This window comes from Benincasa hispida, chromosome 4 (genome assembly GCF_027475165.1).
Source record: "Benincasa hispida cultivar pf3 chromosome 4, pf3_genome.v1.1, whole genome shotgun sequence".
NCBI lineage: Eukaryota > Viridiplantae > Streptophyta > Magnoliopsida > Cucurbitales > Cucurbitaceae > Benincasa > Benincasa hispida.
Genome location: NC_143481.1, coordinates 67,920,315 through 67,946,236, shown reverse-complemented (window position 1 = coordinate 67,946,236; position 25,922 = coordinate 67,920,315). Strand labels below are relative to the sequence as shown.

At 32.6% G+C, this 25,922-nt stretch overlaps 3 protein-coding genes across 9 annotated transcripts; 1 reads left to right on the top strand and 2 right to left on the bottom strand.

Annotated features, from left to right (window-relative positions):
* Positions 1–3,619: 3,619 nt before the first annotated feature.
* On the bottom strand, positions 3,620–4,553 carry LOC120076468 (zinc finger protein 6-like). The gene has a single exon (XM_039030310.2). The coding sequence runs from the start codon at positions 4,289–4,291 to the stop codon at positions 3,791–3,793; it is 501 nt and encodes a 166-aa protein (XP_038886238.1). The 5' UTR covers positions 4,292–4,553; the 3' UTR covers positions 3,620–3,790.
* A 1,851-nt stretch (positions 4,554–6,404) lies between these two features.
* Positions 6,405–9,535, bottom strand: LOC120075231 (uncharacterized). Of its 4 annotated transcripts, none has more exons than XR_005481238.2 (5): positions 9,320–9,535; positions 8,614–8,674; positions 8,341–8,533; positions 6,739–6,866; positions 6,405–6,645 (listed from the first exon to the last, which is right to left on the bottom strand). XR_005481238.2 is itself a non-coding variant. In XM_039028442.2 (4 exons), exons 1-4 carry the CDS (start codon positions 9,431–9,433, stop codon positions 6,824–6,826), a joined length of 411 nt encoding a protein of 136 aa, XP_038884370.1. In that variant the 5' UTR covers positions 9,434–9,535; the 3' UTR covers positions 6,405–6,823. The 4 variants fall into 4 exon arrangements, 2 of the variants coding, with proteins under 2 accessions (XP_038884370.1, XP_038884371.1); XR_005481239.2 differs by having other exon boundaries at positions 8,356–8,533; XM_039028442.2 differs by having other exon boundaries at positions 6,405–6,866.
* Positions 9,536–10,645: 1,110 nt separating this feature from the next.
* CRS1 (maize chloroplast splicing factor-like protein) lies at positions 10,646–16,966 on the top strand. 4 transcript variants are annotated; one of them, XR_005481237.2, is made up of 9 exons: positions 10,676–11,544; positions 12,624–13,149; positions 13,749–13,879; positions 14,790–15,140; positions 15,238–15,394; positions 15,708–16,000; positions 16,122–16,181; positions 16,420–16,504; positions 16,605–16,800. XR_005481237.2 is itself a non-coding variant. In XM_039028439.2 (8 exons), the coding sequence occupies exons 1-8, from the start codon at positions 10,804–10,806 to the stop codon at positions 16,641–16,643; spliced, it is 2,298 nt and encodes a 765-aa protein (XP_038884367.1). In that variant the 5' UTR covers positions 10,646–10,803; the 3' UTR covers positions 16,644–16,966. The 4 variants fall into 4 exon arrangements, 3 of the variants coding, with proteins under 3 accessions (XP_038884367.1, XP_038884368.1, XP_038884366.1); XM_039028439.2 differs by lacking the exon at positions 16,420–16,504 and having other exon boundaries at positions 10,646–11,544; positions 16,605–16,966; XM_039028440.2 differs by having other exon boundaries at positions 16,420–16,689.
* The last annotated feature ends 8,956 nt before the right edge of the window (positions 16,967–25,922 follow it).

Here is a 25,922-nt window from a genome sequence, read left to right as displayed (position 1 = left end):
GTCTTGAAGGGAAACAATAAATCCCGATTTGCACGTGAAGTAAACTGGTCTTCTTTCAAGGTTAGATTGAACAATTCCTAGAATAGAGTGTGAGAATCGAAGATGTCTCTTATCTCTGAGGGCAAGATAGACTGGAACATCTAATCCTTCTCTAAATAGAGGTTTATAGGCCACTTGAATACATCAGATGTGTAAATATTTGAATCTATCTATGGCTTGCTCTATAGATTCTCTTGGAAGAAGGCTGATTTCGTTAAACTCATCCTTCATTGCGAGATTTTTCTCGATGATGACAATGAGGTCAGTTTGAGAGAAATTGAAGTTGTTGATCTTATAGATTAGTTTTGGATCCAACTTAGGAATGGTTCAATTTTTGAGATGATCTTCAACCTTAGCAATTTCTGCTTCAGCTGAATTGTATTTTTGAATGATACTTAAAGGATCATACATACTTTGAGGTTCTTTGGATTGTGAGAAAGAGGCAGTGTTATCGAGGATCGTTTGGGAGTGAGAAATCTTAGAGAGTAATTTGGAAAGCATGGGGAGAGAGAGAGTGAACCTTGGGAAGCAATTTGTCAAAACTTTCTTTAAAGGTGTGATGAAAGTAATGACATTAAGCTAACATTGAAACAAATTAGAATCGTTAATCGATCGATCTTTAATCTTTGTAAGACTTAAACGTATCCATCACATTTTACGATAATTTTTATTCCGCCATCAAGGTTAACCACGCCTTCTTTCGGATAGAATACAAATTAATCACTAAATATGATATATCCTTTAGCCTTTCAAGGATAAGAGAGACTTTTGATTCAAATTTCTTGGAATATTAGATGACTAAAAGTCATACCTTTGAAGAAAATCTTAACTTTCATGCTTCATTTCCCCAAAAGCTCCAGAGAGAGACTACCCCATAGAGAATATTTATTTTAATAAATCAACAATAATCTATTAAAATATTTAATTAACTTTTTTATAATAAAAATTTATTAAAAATGGAACTATTTTTGTACATAAATTATTAATTTATAACCCAACAATATCTTAAATATATTTAATTAGTAAAGTAGGATTAGTTAAATTTAGTTACTATAAAGCTCCATTTTTTTCAATAATAATAATTTGTTACTTTATTTGTTTTAATAATCAAGTAAATCAATCTCAATAAATAATTACTTGATTATTAAAACCAATAAAGTAACAAATTATTATTATTGAAAAAAAAAAGAATTTTATAGTAACTAAGTTTAACTAATCCTACTTTACTAGTTAAGTATATTTAAGATATTGTTGGCTTATAAATTAATAATTTATGTATAAAATAATTCCACTTTTAATAAATTTTTATTATAAAAAAAGTTAATTAAATATTTTAATAAATTATTGTTGATTTATTAAAATAAATATTTATATTATTTTTGTTAAATTAATAAAAAAATAATTAATTAACTAACTACATTCAAAGTGAAATTATATATAAAATGAAATACAGATGAAGAGGAAAAAAGAGAAAACCCATAATTTTAGGGAATAAAAAACCATTGTTTGTGGGAAACGAGGATGTTTGTGAATAGTTTATTCTTAGGTAAATAGTTAAAAACTGTGAAACAGACATAAAATTTTGATGTTTGTCTAATTTCCATGTAGAAAATCCTCCAACCAAATGACCCCTTAGGCCATTTTGATAACAATTTAGGTGTCGTTTGGTAATTTTTTTTTGTTTTTTAAAAATTAAGTCTACAAACTCCTCTTTCGCCTCTAGATTTCTTTATTTGTTAATTACTTTCTACATATGTTTTTTAAAACCAAGCTAAAATTAGAAAACTAAAAAGTAGTTTTTATTTTTAGAATTTGGCTAAGAATTATACTATTGTGCTTAAGAAGAGATGCAAACCAGTGTAATAAAATGAGAAGAAATAGGCCTAACTTTCAAAATAAATAAATAAAGACTCTTGTTTGGTAACTATTTAGTTTTTGGTTTTTAGTTTTTAGTTTTTAAAAATTAAGTCTATTTCCTTCTCATTTCTTACAATAATTTGCATATTTCTTAAGTACAATGGTTAAATTCTTAGTCGAATTCTAAAAACAAAAACAACTTTTCAAAAGATATTTTTTTAGTCTTCAAAATTTGGAATGATTTTTCAAACCATTGATAAAAAGAAGATAATAATGGAAGAAATTTGGAGGTGTAAGTAGTGTCTTTAAGCTTAATTTTTTTAAAAAAAATAAAAAATAAATAACTAAATGGTTACCAAATGGGGCTTTAGTTTTTAATTTTTAAAAATTAAGTCTATTTCCTCTCACTTTTTTACACTGATTGGAATCTTACCCGGATTGAATTCGTAGTCAAATTTCAAATAATAATAATAATAAAAAATAAAGCATGTTTGCGATTCCTTCTACTTCTATCTTTCTTGATTTGATATGTATTTTTTACAAATGTTTTAAAAGATCAAGTAAAAAATTGAAAACAAAAAAGTGGTTTCTTAAAATTTTTTTTTTTTTTTTTTTTTTTTTTTTGAGATTTAACTAAGACTTCAACTTTTGTATTTAAAGATGCAAATCAATGTAAGAAAATTGAGAGGAAATAAACTTAATTTCAAAAATAAAATGGTTATTAAACGAGACTTTATTTATTTTTTTTTAGTTGTCAAATATTGGTTTTGTTTTTTAAAATATTGATAAAAAGTAGATAACAATAGAAAAGATTTACGGATAAATTGAGTAGTTATAGGGTTAATTTTCAAGGGGAAAAAAAAAGGACCAAAACCGAAAATTTCATGTTACTAGTCAAGTTTCAGAATAGATATAGTTTTCTTATTATTATTTTTTGATAGATATAGTTTTGTGTTAAATTATTAATAAAAATATTTTGTTTTGTAAATTGAAAAAATTAAAATATAATATCAAAAAGTTGAATCACTAAAAAAAAAAAAAACTATTTGAAAGTTTTGAAATTAGAACGAAAAAGGAAGTTCCCGTTTGGCTACTATTTCGTTTTTCATTTTTTGAATTTTGAAAATAAAGTCTATTTCTTTCTATTTCTTACAAAATTTGCATATTTCTTAAATACAATGACTGGATTCTTAGCCTTTTTTTTAAAAAAAAAAAAAAGAGAAAAAGTTCTCAAAGCTACTCCTTTTTAGTTTTCAAATTTTAGCTTGGTTTTTTAAACTATCAATAAAAAGTAGATAACAAAGGAAAATTTTTAGTAGTGTAAGTAGTGTCTATAGGCTTAATTTTTAAAAATAAAAACCCAAAAACTAACTCCGTGTTTGGTAACTATTTGGTTTTCTCTGTTTTTGTTTTCTAAAATTAAGCATATTTCATCAACATTTTTTACAATGATTTATATCTTTTATAAGTAGAATGGTCGAATTTTTAATCAAATTCCAAAAACAAAACTACTTTTTTTAGTTCTTAAAATTTGACCTAATTTTTTGAACCATCGGTAAAAAATAGATAAAAAAAAAAAAGAAGATATTTTAAAGTAAAAATAGTGTATATGAACTTAATTAAGAAAATAAAAAATAAAAAAAATAATTATCCAATGAAGTTTAAATAGTCATAAACTCAAATAAATATAGAATCTGATCCGAGCGGGCGGGGAAGCAGTATATGAGTAAAGGTACGACAACCTTTCTCTTCTTTAAATTGTTTAAAATTTTTTGTCTGAACTCAAGTAGAGAAAATTCAAGTTCTTTTCATGCAAAAAAAAAAAAAAAAAAAAAAAAGGAAAGAAAGTTCAACAATATTATACACTGTGGGCCGTAATCGAGAAAAGCCCAAGTCAAGGCTTACCAGGCCCAAGACTAAGCTGTAAATCCAGGCCCAAACTCCAACCGGAAACATCTTCATCTCCTACCACTCCGATCACCCCCGTAAGATCTCCGGCCTGCCGCCGAACCTCTTGGGACAACAGCGGCCGCGACATAGCATAAATCATTTCCGCCGTCGATGGAGGACCACCCACCACCGCCGGCAGCGGCGGGGGCGGAAAGGACGACGACAGCCAGTTCTGCACGTGCAGAGCTGTGATGTAATTCCGATGACAAGATTTCATTTGAGCGCTCTTTAAAAGCTGTCTTTCTTCTCTATGGGCGTTTTGATGGCCGCCCAAAGCTTGCGAATTGGAAAATTCTCTGCAACAATACTGGCACTCGAACTTTGGGGCATGGGGATTTTCAGATTCCGGCCACTCCATCGCCGGCGGCGGCTTTGTAACATTTGAAACTGTTTTTTTCTCTTTTGAGATGTTGAAACCAAAAAGCTTCAGACGAGACTTAGGCATGTTAGAGAGAGAGGAGATAGAGAGAAGGGTAAGATTAGAAACTTAGAAGAAAGAATTAGTAGAGAAAAACCAGTTCAAAAGAGTAATTGGTAATTAATTAATTTCAAAAGTGCCAAATTTTCAACTTGATTTGCAAAAATAGACAGTTTTAAAGAAGTTTCATGTTTTAAATCTCAAGTATGCTCTTTAGTCATAGAAATATTGTTTTAAAATACAACTAATTAATGAAGGAAATTTGGCTACACATGAGATCACCCAACTTTTTTTTTTTTTTTTTTGGGACAAACTCCAACTTACTTTAAGATATGTATATATTTTTTTAGATTAAAATATTTTTGTTCTTATACTTCACTTTTAGATTTTATACTTTCAAATGTCCAATTTTTGTCTCAATACATTCGAATAAATTTTAAATTTAGTCAATTCATTACTTTTTATTTTTAAGTAAAATCTTCACTATAAATTTTGAAACATATTCACATATTGTGTTTCATTGTACAAAAATTATTATGATTATTAAATCAATTTCGATAAAAATTTACTTCGAGAGACTAAATTTAAGGGGAGATTTTTAAAAATAGAAAAATAAGAAAAACTATTTACATAAAATAACGAAATTTAAATATTCTTTGGTAGAGGCTGATAGTATCGGAGTGTATGATAAAAACTTATATCATTGATAGATGTTAATAGAAGTCTATTAATGTTTTTTTTTCTTTCTATTTTTTCTATCTATGAAAATTTTCCAAATTTAAGATTTACTGAAAGTACACCCAACTAAAATTATAAACTTGAATGTATATGGATTAAAATTGAATAAATTTCAAAGGGAATGATATTTTAACCTATTTTTAATAATCAATTTGTCCGATGATAATGTCATCTTTTAACAAATATTTATTTATGTATCAAGTGACGGTAAGATAAGAACTAATAGGCGCGTGTTTGTCGGAAATGACCATGTCATTCCAATGGATTAGCTTATCGTTGTTAAGTTGTTGGATTTGAGGTGTTCAAAGTTTTAATAGATTTCTTCCAAGTTAGAGCCAACTCACTCATGCCAATAGTTTTTATTTGTCAGGAAAATATATTCAAACTTCAAATATATTCTCTTTTTTTTCACACTCTATGCAATGATATGATATCAAAATTTCAATTTTATGATTATCCGCAAATATATCAGTAAAATGTTAACATCCACAAAAAATTATACGAAATTATATAAATTAATAATTTATATTTTTCTCTCAATTTAAGTTGTGGGTCAAGTTATTTATTATTATTATTATATGAGATCTTGTTATTAATGTATAGCTCTCCACATTGAGAATGGAAAATAATTCCACACCCAAAAATAAACATTTAAGTATTATAATACCAAAATTAATTAATTTTCAAGAACGTGATTATTTATTTAAACTATTTTGATAAAATTGATTTAAAATACACTTTGAAATATTTTTAAAGTCTATTTTAAGTATTTACCAAACATTTCAATTTTCTAAAAAAACTTATTTTCGAAATTAAATATTTTAAAAGTTAAATCAAAATGTTATATAACTTGACAGAAAAGAAAATTTAGTTGTGTAATAGAACCAATCAGGAAATTGTCAAACAACGTTTGTTTTTTTGGTTGACTGACGTTGCAGTTGATTAGTTTAATAGATAAAATCTATCACAAATCTTAACAACTCCATTTGATTTGATCATAGGTTCTTTTTTTCTTGTCTTTGGGACAAAAATCCCTGCATGCTTCCAACCTAAATTTTTCTAATATAAGTCCTGACTTTCATTGACTAACTAGATAAGTTTTCTTCGTATGGAGTTTGATGTTTTTTAAATTAAGTTTGAAGATTTTATTAGTGAATTTAGAAACTAATTTATCTGCTCGATTTTGTAGTTTAGTTCGAGAATTTTGAATCATGGTCCGAAAAAAAAAAAGTGATCCAAAAAAAATGTTGTATGTGCTACTTTACTTCAATCATTTGCTCGCTTTCTTATGTCATTTATCTTTCATGGTATGCCAAATAACTAACATTTGTCAATTAAACACGTCACACTCATGATTTAGTGAGCAGTTTTAACAGCAAAAAGAAGCAACATAAAATCAAAATTCACAGTTCAAAAACATAATTTAGACACATTATCATTCAAGTTGAAGGATAAACTTACAATACAACCTTACAAAAAATGGTTCTCTAAGCAGTGTTAAATCATCTTGAAATGTAGTAGTTTTATGTTCGAATGCAGACAACATCATACCTAGAGGCAATTCACAAGAATTTGTTACAGTTTCTCTATCTTTAGTCTAGTCTTTGTCATCCACATTGTGTAAGTTTTCACATAATTCAGGTCTGTAAGATCAATAATGAGCAGATATAAGTATAAAACTGAGTGAATAAGTGGCCATTCAACACATTATTTGATCCATCACCCATAATACAAACCTTTCGAGTCGTATCATTCAATTTCCAAAACCCAATCCAGCACTACAGCACTTGGCAGCTGCGTTCCACCTATATGTATATATTTTTACATGTTTGCCTTCCTCTCCCATGGTTCCTTGGTGTCAAGCCTGAACATATAAATAACACCAGAGAAAAATTTATAGAAGATATATGAGACAACAGATGCGTTCATGTCTATTTTATATTTACCATATAAATTCTCCAATTTTTTGTTCGAAAAAGTAACTAAAACTTCATTAACAGCCGGAGAGGACAGGAATGACATCCTATGGGTATTAAAGACAACATAGGATTCTATTTCAAAACCAATTAGCAAAAAAAGGAGTGGCCCATCTAACTTATAAAGATTGTGAAATCTCTTTATTCAACGTGGGATTCTTAACATAACCCTTCAAGATGGCCTCTCTGAGTTCACCATTCTTAGATCGGATCCCAATTCTTTTTGGTTGTGAATTGAATTTTCCAATTTCTTGTTCTGAAAAAGTAACTAAAACTTCATTAATGGCCAGAGAGGACATAAATAGCATGTCAAGAGGAGGAGAGATGGGATATCTTTCCAGTCAGGGCGATAAAGAAAACTTCCCTCAAGTTGAGTAACTACAAAAGAGCTTATGGTGTAGTTAGAGGCAATTCACAAAAAGATGATTATCAGTGATTGAAAGGCTCGTATGGTGTAGTTCTCTTTATTTTGAGGGGTGCCCTCTACCCGGCCCTTGTGTTGTTCTTGTTATCTTCTGGTATATACTCCTATTGTTTTTTCCCCTTTTTCGTATATGTACCTCTCGTTTCTCATAGATTTTAAAAAAAATAATAATAATAAATAAATAAATAAACCCTACAAAAGAGCTTATGGATCACACCCGAGCTAGAGGCCATATACTATATTAACTCCCATAACTAATGAAAATTCCTAATCACATATCCAGCACTCTGACTTTTATCCTTTAGGATGTCTTATCCTCTTTTTCGTATTCTTTTTCGTTACTCAAGAGTTTCTTTCTTATCAAAATATGAAATGAGGTAGATTTCCGAAAGCATCATAATAATTATGTTTTATCTGTAATCTCGTCTAGGGACTTACCAGCAACAGCACATTATTATCTGGCTTTTTGGACAAATGAATGACTCAGAAACTACAAATCCAAATATAAAAATTTATATTGGAAATTTTATTTTGATCGGAGATATAGTATTTATAAAAATAATGATGTTTATATATTTACACTGTTTTTTCAAACATTGGAAATATAACATATTAAGAGATGATCGTCCTTTGGAAACACAAAAATTAGAACATACCGACACTTGAGAATCTTTTAATACTACAAATAATAGTACTCTTGACCTATAGGTCTAGTCCATTCTCGTAACTCTTTCTGGATCTACCTAATCAAATCCATCCACATTAGGATTAATCTTTATAGGTTGATAATGTTTCATAGACATGCCCTCTGAAACAAGATTTGACTGAGGTTCCCATCAGTTTGGACTACCTTGAATACTACAGACACTCATGTGTGGGTATGTGTGAGCGTGTGTATGTATATAATGTACCAAAATGTGCGTATATATATAATGTACCATAATATCTCATACCCCCAATGTAACTTGTGTAGCTTTTTGGATGGAAACGTAGTTTTTGTCTTGTCTTGCTGAACATGGGAGCTCTTTTCCCCAAAATCAACCTCAGAATTGGAAAGTCTCGAGTAATCAGCTTCATTAACTTCATCATTGGTATTCAGATGTTTGATTTGAGATTTTCCAGTCGCATCCACTTTTCCAACAAAGACTTCAAAATTAAAACATAAACCTTCAACAAAAAACTACACCACAATACCAATGAACTGGAAAAACCTTTTGTATTCTTTCTTTTCTTTGACCTTGATTTAATCTGAAGTCGCCTCCTTTGAAGCTCCTGTCATATTAAATTGATAGTATAAAGAGTAATGATAGCAATAGGGAAAGTACATCGAGGGACAAACATTAAAATTAACAAAACCATAAGTAATCAGAAAATTGACGAAGCAAATGCTGCAGGGAGCCAAAGAAAGTAGCCATTAAAACGTTGCTAAGAAAGTGAAAGCTACAGTTCCTATTCAACCAATCATGTAGGCCCCTCGGGTAACTATTTTATTTGTGGTTTTTGCCTATTTTCTCTCAATTTTTTTATCATCCTTTTAAAAAAAAATTGATTCTTAGCTAAATTCTAAAAACAAAAGCAGATTCTAAAAATATTTTTTCTAGTTTTCAAAAAACTTAACTTGATTTTTGAAAACAAAGTAAATGATTAACCAAAGAAAATGGGTGCTTAATTTTCAAAAACCAAAAACTAAAAACCGCGTAGTTACTAAATGGGCCATGGCCTTCTAATATTTACAATTGGTTTTCCAACCACCATAGTGATTGGATACAGAAACACCTTTCACAATTTCACTACCAAGAAGTTTCTTTCTTTCTTTCCCCTCCCGTCTTGATGTTAGATAAGAAGCATTATAATGAATGATGACATTGAACTAAACCCTAAACCCAAATTCGAACGGAAATCAAGGAAAAAGAGCACCTGAAATTTAGAGAGTTGCTCGTTGGTGACTCTTTTAGGCTTGAAATTTGGTTGTAAAGATGGGGCTGACGCACTTGCCAAGCCTCTCAACTCGTCTTCTTCACCATCCTCCATTTTCGCCACTGTTTAATTAACTCGGCCTTCTTCCGATGACCCAGAACTGCTCTCCGTCCCCCCTTTCGTGTTTTATTGATTTATTCTCTTAAATTGCACTCTTTTCTCTATTATTTTGTAGGGGATTTTCAAAAATAAAAAATAAAAAATAATTATTTATCTAAAATAGTAAAATTTTAAAATTCTTTTTGATAAAGACGGATTGAAACTTCTAGCTGAATGTATCAATGACAAAAATTGACAGAAATTTATAACTGATATTATGTGATAGATAATGATAGAAATCAATAAATGTTATTTTGCTATTTCTATAAATATTTTGATAATTTTTTCTCTTTAAAATCTTTTCTTATTTTTATTTAAAATATATAGGAAAGTTGGACCTCTATTCTTCTTCTTTTTAGTATTGTTAATCAATTTTAAAATAGATTGAATTTTTTTTAGATCAGTTTGTCAGAGATTAAGCAAAAAATTTAAGATATTTGAAACTAAATCGAAAAATATTAAAATATTAAACATGTACTTTGGCAGATTATCCTCTCCCATACTATTAAAAGAAAATTATACCTCTGGAAATAAATCCAATGGAACCCGGTCTCCTCTCCTCGAAGGAAAAGAACAAAGACATCTGGTAGAATTTATGAAATATTTTTCAATTTCTTTAAAAATTGGGTTACGATGAACGATCTCGCTCACTTTCGACCGTTATAAGATCCCATGGATCATAATCTATAATTGACTCAATCACATCCATTTATCTAATTTCTTTCTATTTATCTTATTATTGACTTTGAACTTGAGACTCATTTTTTTTTTTTTTTTATGGTTCGATTAAGATATAGATTATATCGTGGTCAATCATACAAGGTTCAAAATAATGAAATGGTGAATTAATTCGTAAAGAAGACAAATTTATTGGGTTGATTATTTTATCACTATCTCTAATAGCTAAAGAGCTTATTAAAGTAGTAGTCAAAATATTATTTTGGTTCTAATATTTGAAGTTTGTTTAAAAGTCTCTCTATTCCTTCCATGGTTCTATTTTAATTTGTGTATTTTTAATAAATATTGAATTTAATCCTTTAGTGCTGTTTTCTTTTTAAAAAATTATTTTATACCAAAGACTAAATTGAACAAACTTAATAGTAATAGTATAACACGAACATGATATTCTAATCTAAAATTAATTTTAATAAATCCCCTTTTAAACAGAAAGCCTCAAGCTTACGTGGCGGGCAGTGGCGTCATCTGACCGGATGACCCAGTCATCGGCAGCCGCATCTTCCTCCATATAAAACAGTCTATTAACTGATTTCTCACTCTGATTCTGTTATGGAAAAACGCCATTGAAAAACCACAAGGAAGAAACTATGCTTCCCACAACCTCCTTCTCCCCAAGGATTCTCATTCCTCCATCCTTTCGATCAGATTCCACTCTCTTACACTTCTCCATCCATAAGCCTATTTCCGCCACTTCTACACCATCACAATCATCTGTTCTATCGGAGCCGCCTTCCACCTCCAATGCCGCCGTTAACCTCCGTACAGCGCCATGGATGAAGGGTCCTCTCTACCTTCAACCCCAACAAGAAGAAGGCGTGGATCTCGCAAAACCCGAAAGAAGAAATGGCTCTGATGGTAATGGGGGCGAAAAGTGTTCTAGGGCTTTGGCTGATGGAAGAATTGATAAAACTGGGAAATACGCAATGCGACGAATTGCTAAGAGCATCGGAAAGCTTCAGAAGAATGGGGATTCGGGAGAAACTCGGATGAAATTGGAGGAGGTTGAATTTGGGGGTTTTTATTTGGAGGGTTTTGAGGAGTCTGGAACTCGCCGGAGAATGCCATGGGAGAAGGATAATGGGATTGTTTTGCGGAGGACTAAGAAGAAAACAGTGACTTCGGCGGAGTTGAATCTTGATAAAATGTTGCTTGAGAGGTTGAGGAGTGCGGCTTCAAAAATGGAGAAATGGGTGAAAGTCAATAAAGTTGGAGTTACTGAAGATGTTGTGAATAAGATACAATTCATATGGGAGAGAAATGAGCTTGCTATGCTGAAATTTGATGTGCCCTTGAGCCGCAATATGGATAGAGCACGAGAAATTGTTGAGGTAAGGTTGGTTTTGGTTACTTTTCTTCCAGTATTTTGTTATTTCAATTTTGAGAACTCCCCAAACCAGGAAATTACCTCAAATCACGTTTGAGAACTCTCCTTAAATAAGGTGAACCTCCACAACTAAGAATAACCCCAATGAACAAATTGATAATAACCCCAAGAAAGCTAAAACAAATTTGGCTTGTAAGATTGATCAAAGGAGAACTTGTTCCCCACTTCAAGATTTCAAACTCTTTACGATTTAATTGATCAAACTAGATTGAAAGTCCTAAAACATGCATTCTGAACACAAGAATACAAGGAAAGCATAAAGCTCGCGAGATTAAACTCTAAGAAAATTTTCATTCAAATTTAAAGTCTTTTTCTAAAATGTGGAGATTACAATCCCATTTAAACTAATTGAAAAAACACTATGAAAGGACATAACCTTTCATCTAATTGACAAGGTTCAACAACTTTTTTTTAATTTCATACATGAACCTTCAATAAATGTAAAAATATTGAAATAAATTGATACATCTAGTATTAAATATGTGGATGAATCTGAATTTTTAGATTCGTTATGACTCTTGGAGCTTCAAAGGTTGCATCTCTATCATTTATTGGAAACTTAGCTTGGAAGCAACCATTTAATCCTTCTCGAAATCTCTTAGCTCTAGCTCATTGGTCATTGTGGCATTATGATTGCCTCATGATTGGATTGACTTGGAATGTTCTCCCAATGATTTTTAGCACGAGCTTCAATTGAACTAGATTGAGCTTGTTGGGCTTCATTTTCTTCTTCTAAAACCTCATTGTCTCCTTCACTTGTCGTCTACTTATCATTTGAAGTCCCTTGTATTTAGTAATTCTTATTGGGAGTAGGAATGCTTTTGCAATATAACAGCGAGAAATTTTTCCTTAAAGAAGACACAAGTAAATTGATATGCTCTAGTGTTGCTAACTTTATGTGGAAAATTATTGCTTTATGTTGCCATCCATTTTTTAACTGTCAGATATGATAATCATACATATTATGCTTAGGATGTCTGTTTATGGTTATGGTTTTTCTTTCTTACTTTTCCTCTTGTCCAGATGAAAACTGGAGGTATGGTTGTCTGGAGTAAGAAGAACGGTCTTGTTGTTTACCGGGGTTGCAATTATCCACTGGGTTTGAAACATAGTACAGAAATGCAAGTAGATAGCTCTTACTGTTCCAAAACACAGGTGATGCAGCAGAATCCGGTAAAGCTGGAAACGGACAGTGATTTTTCAGGCAAACATTATGAAAATGATTTAAATCAAAGTATAAACGACAATGATGGTGAATGGGAAGAAACTTCTACTTCTTTCTTGATGCATCAAGGAAATTTCCAACCATTGAGTGGATCACTCTATGAGAGGGAAACTGACCGACTATTAGATGACTTGGGCCCTCGCTTTATTGATTGGTGGATGCACAAACCTCTGCCGGTTGATGCTGACATGCTTCCAGAGGTGGTTCCTGGATATATGCCTCCATTTAGGCGCTGTCCACCCTTTACTAAACCGAATCTTACAGATGCTGAACTACTACATCTGAGGAAGCTAGCACATTCCTTACCTACTCATTTTGTCCTTGGTATAAACTTTGTTGTTTTTCTTCATTCAATCAAATTTTTCTTGAGCTCTTCAGTTGCAATGTTAGGCAAGATAGGACGAAGGTAAAAATCAAGGTAGAAGGTTTTGAATAGCTGGTTTTTCTGCTTAAAATTTATGGGAAGACACGGCAAAACTTAAGCAATTTAAGTGAAGGTCGCAAGCAACACAATGAAATGTTCACCTTAACCTGTTTGTTTCTTATTTTTTTCTTTAACTACTTGGTCTAGTACAACGACTTCTAATCTAACAGTGTAGAAATGTCTTGGGATAATTTTAAAAGAATGGTTAATGATCATATGAACCGAGTCAAATCTGATATTTCTTCTCTATTCTCCCACATAAACTAATCTTTAAGGTGAATGGTTTAAACTTTACCCCCAATCGACATGCATTTTCATTTGTGGATAAATAATATTTTGCACTCTGCTTATGATGTTGTGTGTGCATGTTCATAGCTACATACAGACCCTGCTATATTATGGCTCAATTGAATATTATCCACTTGGTTCATTGTATATTTACTCTCCTTCTGAAAGTAACTGTATGCTCACTAATTTGTTATTTTCCAAATATTTGAAGGGAGAAACAGAAAACTTCAAGGGTTAGCTGCTGCCATCTTAAAATTGTGGGAGAAAAGTCTGATAGCTAAGATTGCTTTGAAGTGGGGGGTTCCAAATACAAACAATGAGCAGATGGCATGTGAACTTAAGGCAAGTTTTCTAGAAATGTATAAGTTGTGAGACTTTGAATGTGAAATAATTGAAAATTTTCTAGTATATATGAAAGACATCTGTAAGGCCCCCAATTATAAATACTTATAAACGTAGGGGTAGGAAAGGTAATAGTGGGGAAAGGAAGACTGAGATGAAATGTAATTTTTGTTAGTTAGAGGTGAGGACCAGCTGAAGGAGGGGTTTAAGAAGGGGTTATGCCCGTAGGTGTAGGCAGGGTATCTCCTGGTAGTGAGCGAGTGCTTGGTGGAGAGGATTTTCCAGCCCTCTTGAATGTACTGGAGGTTAGGGTATCTTTTGCTATTGTTTGCTTTCTGTTTATAGAACTTATGATCACCTTCATCTTGTAATTTTCCCTTGAAGTTCATAAATAATACATACCAGAGCATTGCTCTGTTCTTGGGAAAATTGTTGGGGATTTCTTTGCAGGTGTGGATTCCTAACAACATCGTCCCTAAATGAACGTCAACTTGAATAAAGCATCAAAATCATTGTCTGAATCTTGTATCTATGAAATCTTTTCAAATTGCTTGAAAGTTGCTTGTAAGAATTTATAGTTAATCTCTCTTTAGATAGTAATAGAATTTTCATGAAAGAGAAAAAATTGAAAGCAGGGAACAAAAAGGAGGTAACTCCTCCCAATAAACAAGAGAGCTAAGCAAAACGCTCTAATCTCTAAGGACTAACTGGATTTCTTGCTTAATTCAGTTTATGGTAGAGCACATATCTATCTTATGTGTGGATGTTTGGACTTAAATTTTGTACGGACTGGAGACATCTGGTTGTTGTCCTAAACTATGCTTATGGTGTTTTGTGTCCCCTGCTATGGTTTAGTGTGTTATGCAGCATGGGGTGATGTTATTGCATTAAATAACTATTACTGGTTCAGAGTCTCACAGGAGGAACATTGCTGCTGCGCAACAAATTTCTTATTATCCTTTACCGTGGCAAGGACTTCCTACCTGTTGGAGTTGCCAATTCAATAATTCAAAGAGAAATGGAGCTCCAAAGATGGCAACTTCACGAGGAAAATTCACGGCTAAAAGCCAGTGAACTTTTCTGTTTTGACACTGGAAACATGGAAGAGAGAGCCAAGGCTGGAACTCTATCAGATTTTAAGGATATCACAGTGGAGTATCAAGATTTGTCAACTGGAAGCACAGAATCAAAACTTCAAGCAGATGCTGAAAAGGGAAAAATAATTAGGGAGTTAAGGATGCAAGAGCGAAGACTTAGCAATGTAGGGTTGACTTTTATGCGCTAATATCTGAATTGACCCTTTTTGTTAAGCTGTTATCACGACCTGCCGATGTTTTTCTCTTATTGGGATTTTGCAGCTGAACTTTAAGGTAGAGAAGTCAATAAAGGAGTTGACAAAGTTGAATGCATCTTGGAGGCATGTTGAGCCAGATGCAGATCAGGAATTTATTACAAATGAGGAGAGAATATGTTTTAGAAAGATGGGATTGAAGATGGATAGCTGCTTAACACTCGGTATCTAGTTCAAATTTGATTCCATCCGTTAAGTTGGACTTTTGTTAGGTTCTAATGCCTAGTACCCGAGCACCTTTAGAATCTTATTGAAAACATATAAAGTTGCTTCAATTTACTTCGATGAAAACATAAGATGCCCTATTGTTTTGCTCTCATGTAATTATCATCAAGCATAACTTCGATTAACCTTAGGAAATGAAAAAACTAAATAGAAGGGTTAAATTGTGGCAAACTATGCAATGAAAGGTAAATAGTACAGCATTATTTTTTTCCCCATGTTTATTCTTTAGTTTCGGTTTTTTGGTGACTTTAGGTAGGCGTGGTATCTTTGATGGTGTTATTGAAGGCTTGCATCAACACTGGAAACACAGAGAGGTAGTAAAGGTGGTTACCATGCAGAGAGCTTTTAATCAGGTTATTTATACCGCAAAATCGCTTGAAGCAGAAAGTGGTGGGATTTTAGTATCCGTGGACAAACTAAAAGAAGGCTATGCAATAATTATTTTCCGTGGAAAGAACTATAAACGACCTCTACATTCAGTGCCCAAGAATCTCTTGACTAAAAGAAAAGCATTAAGTAGGTCCTTGGAGATGCAGAGAATTGGAGTAAGTGAAGCCTTGTTGTTTTAAACTTCTGTTCCTTGTTCTGTTAATAACTTAATATAAATGACCCAGTTTGTGTAAATATGGCTGTTAGATTCTGCTGACTTTCCTATTTTCATTGCAGTCACTGAAGTTCTTTGCTAATCAGAGACAGCAAAGAATTTCTGAATTACAACTCAAACTGGTGAGCAATGAGTCCTCTTTATATTGGAAATGTCTCAAAGAGAGGTGTCATCTATAAATTCTCTAACTCAATTGACGCTTCTATAAACTGTGTTATCTGATATTTTTCTCTGTTATTAAACTGCTTTTTTCTTCTGCCTCGGGAAGTAGTTAATACACTGTTAGTGAACCACGTAAATCTCTTTTATCAATCTTTATTGTTTACTCTTTCTTGCTTATTTGTCTATTTCACAACACAGAAGAACGTCCATGATAGTGAGGAGTAAATTAATGTTGATAAAAGCACACTTCTTCACTTCTACATTTGAAATGTGGGCGAATTGGGTATGCTAAAGTGATTCAAAAAACTGGTTGTCTCCCCAAGCTACTTTTTCTTTTCTTTTCTTTTTAACTACATTTATTTGTTTTTTTATCGGTACGTTAGGCCTATGAAGAACAACACATCAGAGCTCCATGTGAATAAAGTTCGTTAGGCAGAGGCCCCATACTCAATAATGGATGCTTAAAAACTGTGAAGACAACAAAGAAGCTAAGACGGAGGGGAAGGAATTCTTTACAAGTTGTGGAGCATAAGTGGATTTGTCTACTTCGTTTCTGGAATGGATACTGTAAGTGAAAAATATAAAGAGAAATTCTTGTCTTCCATTTATTGACACGAAATCATAATAGTGCTAAACTTTGTATAACGATCAACAATGTCATTCTTTTATATATATATATAGAACTTATGTACATAAATCAGTGACCTCTAAATCGAATAAAAATGTTTCAACTGTTTGTTGGTTCTTTTCTTTCTTACTTTGAATCCACATTCGTCTGCAAGACATTGAAAGCATATACTTCCTAGTTATGGAAAGATTTCCCCCCTCCCGACTATTTTTTCCTTTTTGGGGGTTATTTTCTAGTTCATTGATTTGATTTACCCTTCTATTTCTGAGTTTCAGAGTGCCTGGATTTCTTATGTGATTTTACAAACGGTAAATGTATTACTATTAGGGGTGTGCACAGGGGCACCAAAACTGATCCGACCGACCAAAATTGACCGGCTGATATATTAGTTTATTATTATTATTATTATTATTTTTTAATAAAAAATACATCTAAAAGCAAGTCTGCTATCACCAATCAAAGTCCAAATCTACTACCTTAATATTGATTTATTATTTTTTTTAGTTGTCTAATTTTCAATCCTACTACATGATTGATTTAAATTTTTCATAGAAAAATGATTGATTTAAATTTTAAAAAAGTTGTAAATTATGTTAACTTAACAATAAAATTTCATCAATTCATCTTTTAGAAATTAAGATCCTATGCTGAACAAGAACAAGATTGAAGCATGAAGATGAAGGGTTTCATTAGTTCTCAAGATATATGAGAGATAGTAAAGAAAGGACACACTATGACTAAACGTGTCTTTCTCAAACATGAAGGGACGATATGAGTGAGACACTCATTTTAAGCTCTGACACTAATTTATTGTAAAGAAACTTTAGGAGACTGGATGGTCAACTTCAAACATAGAATAGAATCTAACAACCCGAAACGATTAAGTATTATTACTCGACTTCAATTTTGGAATTCATGATGCCATTTGATGCCATTTTATTTGGAGATTTGTACAAAATAATCCAAAAAGCATAAAGGATATGGAAAAATTATAATATAATATAATAATAATAAAATAATAAAATATAACTAAATTTATAAATAACTAAAATTATATTTTTTTTGAAATAGTAACAATAGAAATAGAAAATAGGAATTTAAGAAAATAGGAAAAATATGAAAATTTCTTTTTATTCTCACCAATGTGCATAATATTAAGATCCACCAAATGCCACTATTTATAGACAAAGTGACAAGTAAGATCTAGACTTACATGGACACCAAACATGAATTATTACACGGGAACAACATAAAAAATGACACATGGCTTTTAGGACACTAAACATTGGACATCTATTTTTATGATATTTATAATACTCTCCCTTAGATGCCTATATATATATATGAAATATACATCGTTAAAATCTTACTAGGAAAAACCCAATGGAAAAAAAAAACCCTAGTGAAGGAAAAAGAGTATATATTTCATATAATACATACTTTTAAAAGAATACAATATATTTACTCCTTCTCATGAAAACATCACTTAAGATCTCTGAGTCCTCGCATTCCAATGTACACTAATTTTTTAAAAGTTGCGGTTGGTAATGTATTTATAAATAAATTTGCCAAGTTATCCTTCGAAAAATTTGTTATATAATGATGTCGCTATTTTCTTTAAGACCATGAGTGTAGAAGAGCTTCGGTGAAATATGTTTTGTTCTATCTTCTTTAATATATCCTCCTTTGATTTAGGCTATGCAAGCTGTGTTGTCTTCGTATAATATTGTTAGAAGATTTTTATTAGAAGACAAGCCACACATTTCACGAATGTGTTGAGCCGTTGACCTTAGTCATACATCGACTAACCTCGTGAATTGCAAGAATTTCAACATGATTTGAGGAAGTGACCGTTATGGTCTGTTTCACCGATCGCCATGATATAGCAGTTCCTCCATATGTGAATAGATAACCTGTTTAAGATTTAACTTTTTGTGGATCAGATAAATATCCAAAATCTGCATAACCAACTAAATCAAAATTTGATTTATTTGAATAACCCATATCGATTGTTCCTCGGAGATAATAGAGTATATGCTTAATTCCGCTTCAATGTCTTTTTGTAGGAGAAGAACTATATCTAGCTAATAAATTTACTGAAAATGCAATATTTGGTCTTATATTATTAACAAAATACATAAGTACACCAAATGCACTAAGATATGGTACTTTAGGTCCAATAAGTTCTTTACTATCTTCTCGAGGTCGAAATATATTTTTCTTTATATCCAATGAACGGACTTCCATTGGAATATTTAATGTATGTGTTTTGTCCATATAAAATATTTTCAAAATTTTTCCTATATAAGTTGATTGATGAATAAATATTCCATTTGCTAAATGCTCAATTTGTAAATCAAGGCAAAATTTTGTTTTTCTGAGATTTTTCATCTCAAATTCTTTCTTAAGATATTCTATTGCCTTTGAAAGCTCTTCAGAAGTTCCAATTATATTCAAATCATCAACATATACAATTATAATAATAAATCTTGATTGTGATTTTTTAATAAAAACACATGGACATATTGAATTATTTTGATATCCTTCTTTCAATAATTATCCACTCATGTGATTGTACCACATCCGTCCTGATTAGATTTCAATCCATATAGTGATCTCTGTAACTTTATTGAATATCATTCTTGAGAATTTGATGTATATGTTTCAGGTACCTTAAATCCTTCCAGGATTTTCATATAAATAATCATTATCGAGAGATCCATATAAATATGTTGTGACTATATCCATAAGACGCATTCCAGACTTTCATACATAGTCAAGTCAATTAAATATCTTAGTATAATTGCATCCACCACTGGAGAATATGTCTCCTCATAATCAATACCAAGTTTTTGTGAAAAATCTTGTGCAACTAGTCTTGCTTTGTATCTTGTGACTTCATTATTTTTCATTTCTTTTTCTCTCAAATACCCATTTGTATCCTACAGGTTTGACACTTTTTGGTGTTTGGACTACTGGTCCAAAAACCAGCCGTTTTAAAGTAAGTTTAGTTCTACCTTGATTGCTTCTTTCACTGAAGCCAATATTTTCTATGTCGACATTTTTCAACAGATTTTAGTTCAGGATCCTCATTTTCAAATATAATATCAAGAGCAACATTATACACAAAAATGTTGTCAATAAATACATTAGTTCGATTTCATCTTTTTCTTGTCATGACATGGTTTATTGACATCTCATTTTCATCTTTAGGCATTTCACCTTCCTCACTAGTCATGTTGAGGATTTCTTCATGGGTGCTTACATCCTCAACCAAATATTTTTTCACTTTTAATTATTTTTCGTTTTCGAGGATTTTTATCTTTGGAACCCACTAGTCTACCACGCTTATAGGATGTTCCACACTCATTATTGACAACTTGTTGTGTTGAGATATCAATTTCTTATGGAATATTTGCAGCTGATATATGTGACTTAGTTGCTTTCTTTGCATCTATAAATGCATCTGGTAATTGATTTGCTATATTTTGCAAATGAATTATTTTCTGAACTTCAAGTTCACATTGATTTGTACAGAGATCTAAATGAGACAATAACGATGCATTTCTTGTAATTTATTTTTTTAATATCTTAATTCCTCCCCCTAATATTGGAAAATTTGTCTCATTAAATTGACAATTAGCAAATCGTGCAGCAAATACATCACCCGTCAGAGATTTAAGATAGTTAATAGTTGATGGGGAATCATATCCAATATTTATTCCTAACCTCCTTTGAGTACCCATCTTAGTGCATTGTGGTAGAGCAATTGGAACATATACTGCACACCTAAAAATTCTCAGATAGAAAATATTTGGCTCATGATCATAAGCTAATTGTAATGACGAGTATTTATGATATGCTATTGGCCTAATGTGTACAAGTGATGCATGCCCCCGCATAGATGAAGGGAGTTTAGCTCTCATAAGTAATGGTCTTTCAATTAACTGAAAACGTTTTATAAATGATTATGCTAAACCATTTTGTGTATGAACATGAACTACAAGATGTTCGATACTTATCCCAATTGACATACAATAATTATCAAAAACTTGCGATGTAAATTCACCAGTATTATCAAGACGAATGGTCTTAATTGTATAATCAGAAAATTGTGCTCTTAACTTAATTATTTGAGCAAGTAATCTTGCAAATGCAAGATTTTGACTTGATTGTAAACACACGTGTGACCATCTACTGGATACATCTATTAATACCATAAAATATCTAAATGGTCTACTTAATAGGTTAATAGGTCCACATATATTACCATGAATTCGTTCTAAAAATGCAGGTGATACAGTCCCCACTTTAGCTAGTGATGGTCTAATTATTAATTTTCCTTGAGAGCAAGCATCACATGATATTTCATTAGATTGAAGAATCTTTTGGTCCTTCAATGAGTGTCCATTTGAATTCTCAATAATTCTCCTCATCATTATAAATCCTAGATGACCCAATTGGTCATGCCAAATTGTAAATATGTCTGGATTCATGAACTTCAGGTTCATTGTTACATATGTTTTAATTACTTGTATATAAGTATAATATGATCCAGAAGATAAAGCATACAATTTTTCTAATATACATTTTTCATTTGAGACAATAGAGACAATATATAGATATTCCATATTATTCTTACTATCAATATCAATATGATAACCATTGCAACGTATATCTTTACAACTTAGAAGATTTCTCTTTGATTGACTAGAGAACAATGCATTGTCAATTGTAAATTTTGTTCCTCTGGGGAAAATAATATTTGCTTTTCCAAAACCTTTAATCAACTTTGCAAAACCTGATATTGTATTTACTTTTGCTTTTAGCATTGCCAATTTAGAAAAGTATTTTTTATTTGTAAGTATTGTATGTGTAGTTGCACCATTTGTCAAACATATGAAAATGATCCATGCTTCTTCATTAAAAGAAAATAATTACAATAAGAAAAACAACACTTCAAATATATAAAAGTTACTAAAAAAACATGAAAATAGATAAAAGAAAACAACAACATTAAGTCTAGATATTCTCAAAATAAAAAAATAAAAAAAAACACTTGATGTTCCATCTGTTGGGGTTGATGTCCTAAAGTCTCGTGTCCTGTAGTTTATAAACAGTTTGTATAAATGTTTGTGTTGTATAATATATGATATTTACTTCACATCTTGTATTTTGCTCAGCTTGTTTTATTTGTTTTACCACAAACCAATAAACATAAAATCCCTAGTTATCTGTATGTGACTCAAGCATGTATGTGGTGACATACAAGTAGATCATGTCTTGAGTGATAACCAAAATGGTCTGTAGGATATGGATATAAGAGGGAAACCTTATCCTGGTAATGCTACGGATGCAGCCCGCTTTGTGGAATGGTCACAAGTATTGTGATTTATCACAGATGGTCTGATCCTAATCATTCATGTTGGGGACATGCGAGCGGGGGCGTCCTATACAAAGAGTTTGTATAAGACCTAACCACGAAATGTTAACGTCTCGTTATATAACACCGTTCATGATAGAGATTTCATTTCACTAGGATGACCATAGGTAACATGACCTCAATCTTGAGTGAGTTGGGAACTCCTGCCATTGAGGGTGATCCTTTGATTTGTATGGGTGCGAGTGGCCAGGTCGCCGTTTCAAACCTACCATTTTGGGGATTCGTCTGATTTGGGAGCTGGGAACTCAGCTACACAAGATGGAATTCACTCCTTCCCCGAGACAGGGGTAAGTAGATAGATAGCTCCATTAAGGGCTGATTCCGGGGCTTGAATGATGTGGCGCCACACACCTTCTCTTGGCCCGAGAGGTGTTCACATATAGTTGGACTATGTTGTATTGTTCATTAGAGGAATCAGTGGTACTTGAGTGAGATGTAACTATAGAGACAAAATGGTAATTTGAGCCAACTGTACTTACGAGCATCTGTGAAGGGTCATCGTACTCATGATTGGTTATATTCGATGGACACAGGAATATATTTGTGGTAAGAACAGTTTAGCTGTTGGTCTTTAGTGGAATGCCTGACAGTTAACGGATGGTGGATCTTGTGGCTAAAGAGTTTAGTCAGCTATTCACGGACCGTTGGAGCTTCGAGCCACATTCCATTAAGTCCCATGAGTAGCTTGGATAAAGTCGAGAACCAGTGTTTGGGTTAATTTGAAATGTTCAAATTACAAGAGGAAGTTTGATTATATATGATATAATTGGACTGATTAATTATATATGATATAATTGGCTAAATGTATGAGATACATTATTTTAGAGAAAATTAGATATAAATATAATTTATATCAAGTAAAGGAGAAAATACTATAGTAGATATGTGATATCAAACTATAGAATAAAAATGTAATATGATTATATTAATTAATTAATTAATTGATTAATTATATGATAATTAAGCCAAAAATCACGTTTGGACGTGGGTTAGTGGGCCAGCGTTGGTTATTGTAATCGATGAAATAAAAATAAAATTGTTTCATTTTGAATCGAGAATTCAATTGCTCGTCCGCAAAAAGATAGAAGATCGCGTTGGTGAATCGTAAACTATCGCTTAAGCATTTTGAGAACCTTACGATAGTCACTCTCCACCTAAACGATCATCCACTTCGCGCCTAAACGATCGCACACTAGTTCCTACATGATCGCATAACTTCTCTAAACGATCATAGTGTGTGCCGAGTTTGCTAAATGATCGCATACTATTTCTTAAACGATCGTTCAGTAAAACCTACATGATCGTATAGAGTCTCTTAAACGATAAGCATCATGTTATGTGATAGCGCCTTTTTCCCCCTCACTTGCTTATCACCTACTCGATCCGTGCTTCCTCCTTCCTCTGCTAAATTCACCAAAGATCATGTTTTGGGTTCTCACTCTGAGAATACCTAGGGCTCTTTTCTGGTGGTGTCGTCCCTGTGGCGTTCATGTTTGTGCGGTTGTTCGTGTTGCTGTAGTCGACGCTGCTGCTGGGCGTTGGGTGATCAGGTAGAGGGTTCAGTTGCGTTGAGTTCCGAAGATTGAAGATTGTCTTCAACTGGTATGATACTCTCTCCCTTGTTATATCTTGTTCATAGCATACCGTTAATTAAGATATGTTTACATAACTGTGTGTTTGAATGTACATTGTTGTATTTCGGTCATTGTGAGATCGGAGCGATCCGAACGTGCTCATGGAACTCTCCAGTAAGAGATCCTTCACCATCAACTACGCCAATCTTCTCTTTAGAAGATTCAAAGAAGTCCGCCACATCCAAATTTGTCATATGGGATGGGTCTGTTGGGGTTGATGTCCTAAACTCTCGTTGGGTCATGTAGTTTGTAAACACTGTATTGAACAAATGCTTGTGATGTAATAATATATGATATTTTCTTCACTGTTGTCTATGAAACATGGGATGTTTTAATTACTTTACCACAAACCAATAAACTAAGATCCCTAGTTGTCGTTGTAACTTAAGCATGTATGTGTGGGGACATATAGGTGGATCATGCCTTAAGTGATAACCAAAATGGTTTGTGGTATATGAATACAGGAGGGAAATCTTATCCTGGTGACACTACGGATGCGACCCGCTTTGTAGAAGAGTTACAAGTGTAGTGACTTGCTACAGATGTTTTGATCCTAATCATTCATGTGGAGACATGCGAGCGGGGGCGTCCTATACAAAGGAGTTTGTATAAGACCGAACCATGAAGTGTTATAGTCTTGTTATATAATGTCATTCATGATAGAGACTTCACTTCACTAGGATGACCATAGGTAACATGACCTCAATCCCGAGTGAGTTGGGAACTCCTGCCTTTGAGGGTGGTCCTTTGATTTGCATGGGTACGAGTGGCCAGATTGCCGACTCAAACCTACCACTTTGGGGATTCGTCTGATTTGGGAGCTAGGAATTCAACTACACAAGATGGAACTCACTCTTGCTTTTGCTCCCTTAAGGGCTGATTCCGAGACTTGAACGATTTGGCGCCATACACCTTCTCATAGCCCGAGAGGTGCCCACACATAGTAGGACTATGTTGTATTGTTCATTAGAGGGATGGTGGTACTTAAGGAATTAGATGTAACTACAGGGGCAAAACGGTAAATTGGCCCAGCTGTACTTACGAGCATCTGTGAAGGGTTATCATACTGTTGACTGGTTATATCCGATGGACACAGAAATATATTTGTAATAAGAAGAGTGCAGCTGTCGGTCTTTATATTGGGATTGATGTCCTAATTCTCCCGAAGTCTCGTTGTTTTGTAAAGATACACATTGTTTGATGAATAAAATAAATGTTATTTAATTCTGGCATTTACTCATATCCCATAAACAAAGCTCATTGGTTATCTTATGTGAACTTAAGCATATATATGTGATATACAAGAGAATCATGCCTTAAGTGATAATCTAAATAGGTCTGTAGTATAAGGATTAAGGTGAGATACCTGATCCTGGTGACACTACAGATATGGCCCGCTTTGTAGAGGTTTACATGTGTTGTAAACTACTATAGATGGTAGATCCTGACCATCCATGTGGAGATGTGCGAGTGAGGGTGTCCTATACAAAAAGTTTGTATAAGACCTGGACCACGAGATGACTAGACTTTGTATATAACACCATTGATACTAGAGACTTACATCTCACCTAAACGACCATAGGTGACACGACCTCAATCCTAAGTGTTTTGGGAACTTCTGCATTTGAGGGCGGTTCTTTGATTAGTATGGGTGAGAATGGCTAGATTGCCAACGCAACAAGCCTACCTTTTTAGGGACTTGTCTAATCTAGAAGCTGAGAACTCAATTCACAAAATGGAATTCACTCCTTTCCCAAAGCAGGGATAAGTAGAGAGATTGCTCTCTTAAGGGTTGATTCCGGGGCTTGAACATAATGGCCACAACTTCTCTTTGGAAGAGAAGACTCGATCATAGTAGGACTATGACATATGTTCATTAGAGGGATCAGTGGTACTTAAGGAGACAAATAACTATAGGGGCATAACGGTTATTGGCCTAATTATACTTACTAGCGATCTGTGAAGGGTTGTCGCACTTTTGATTGGTTAAGATGGA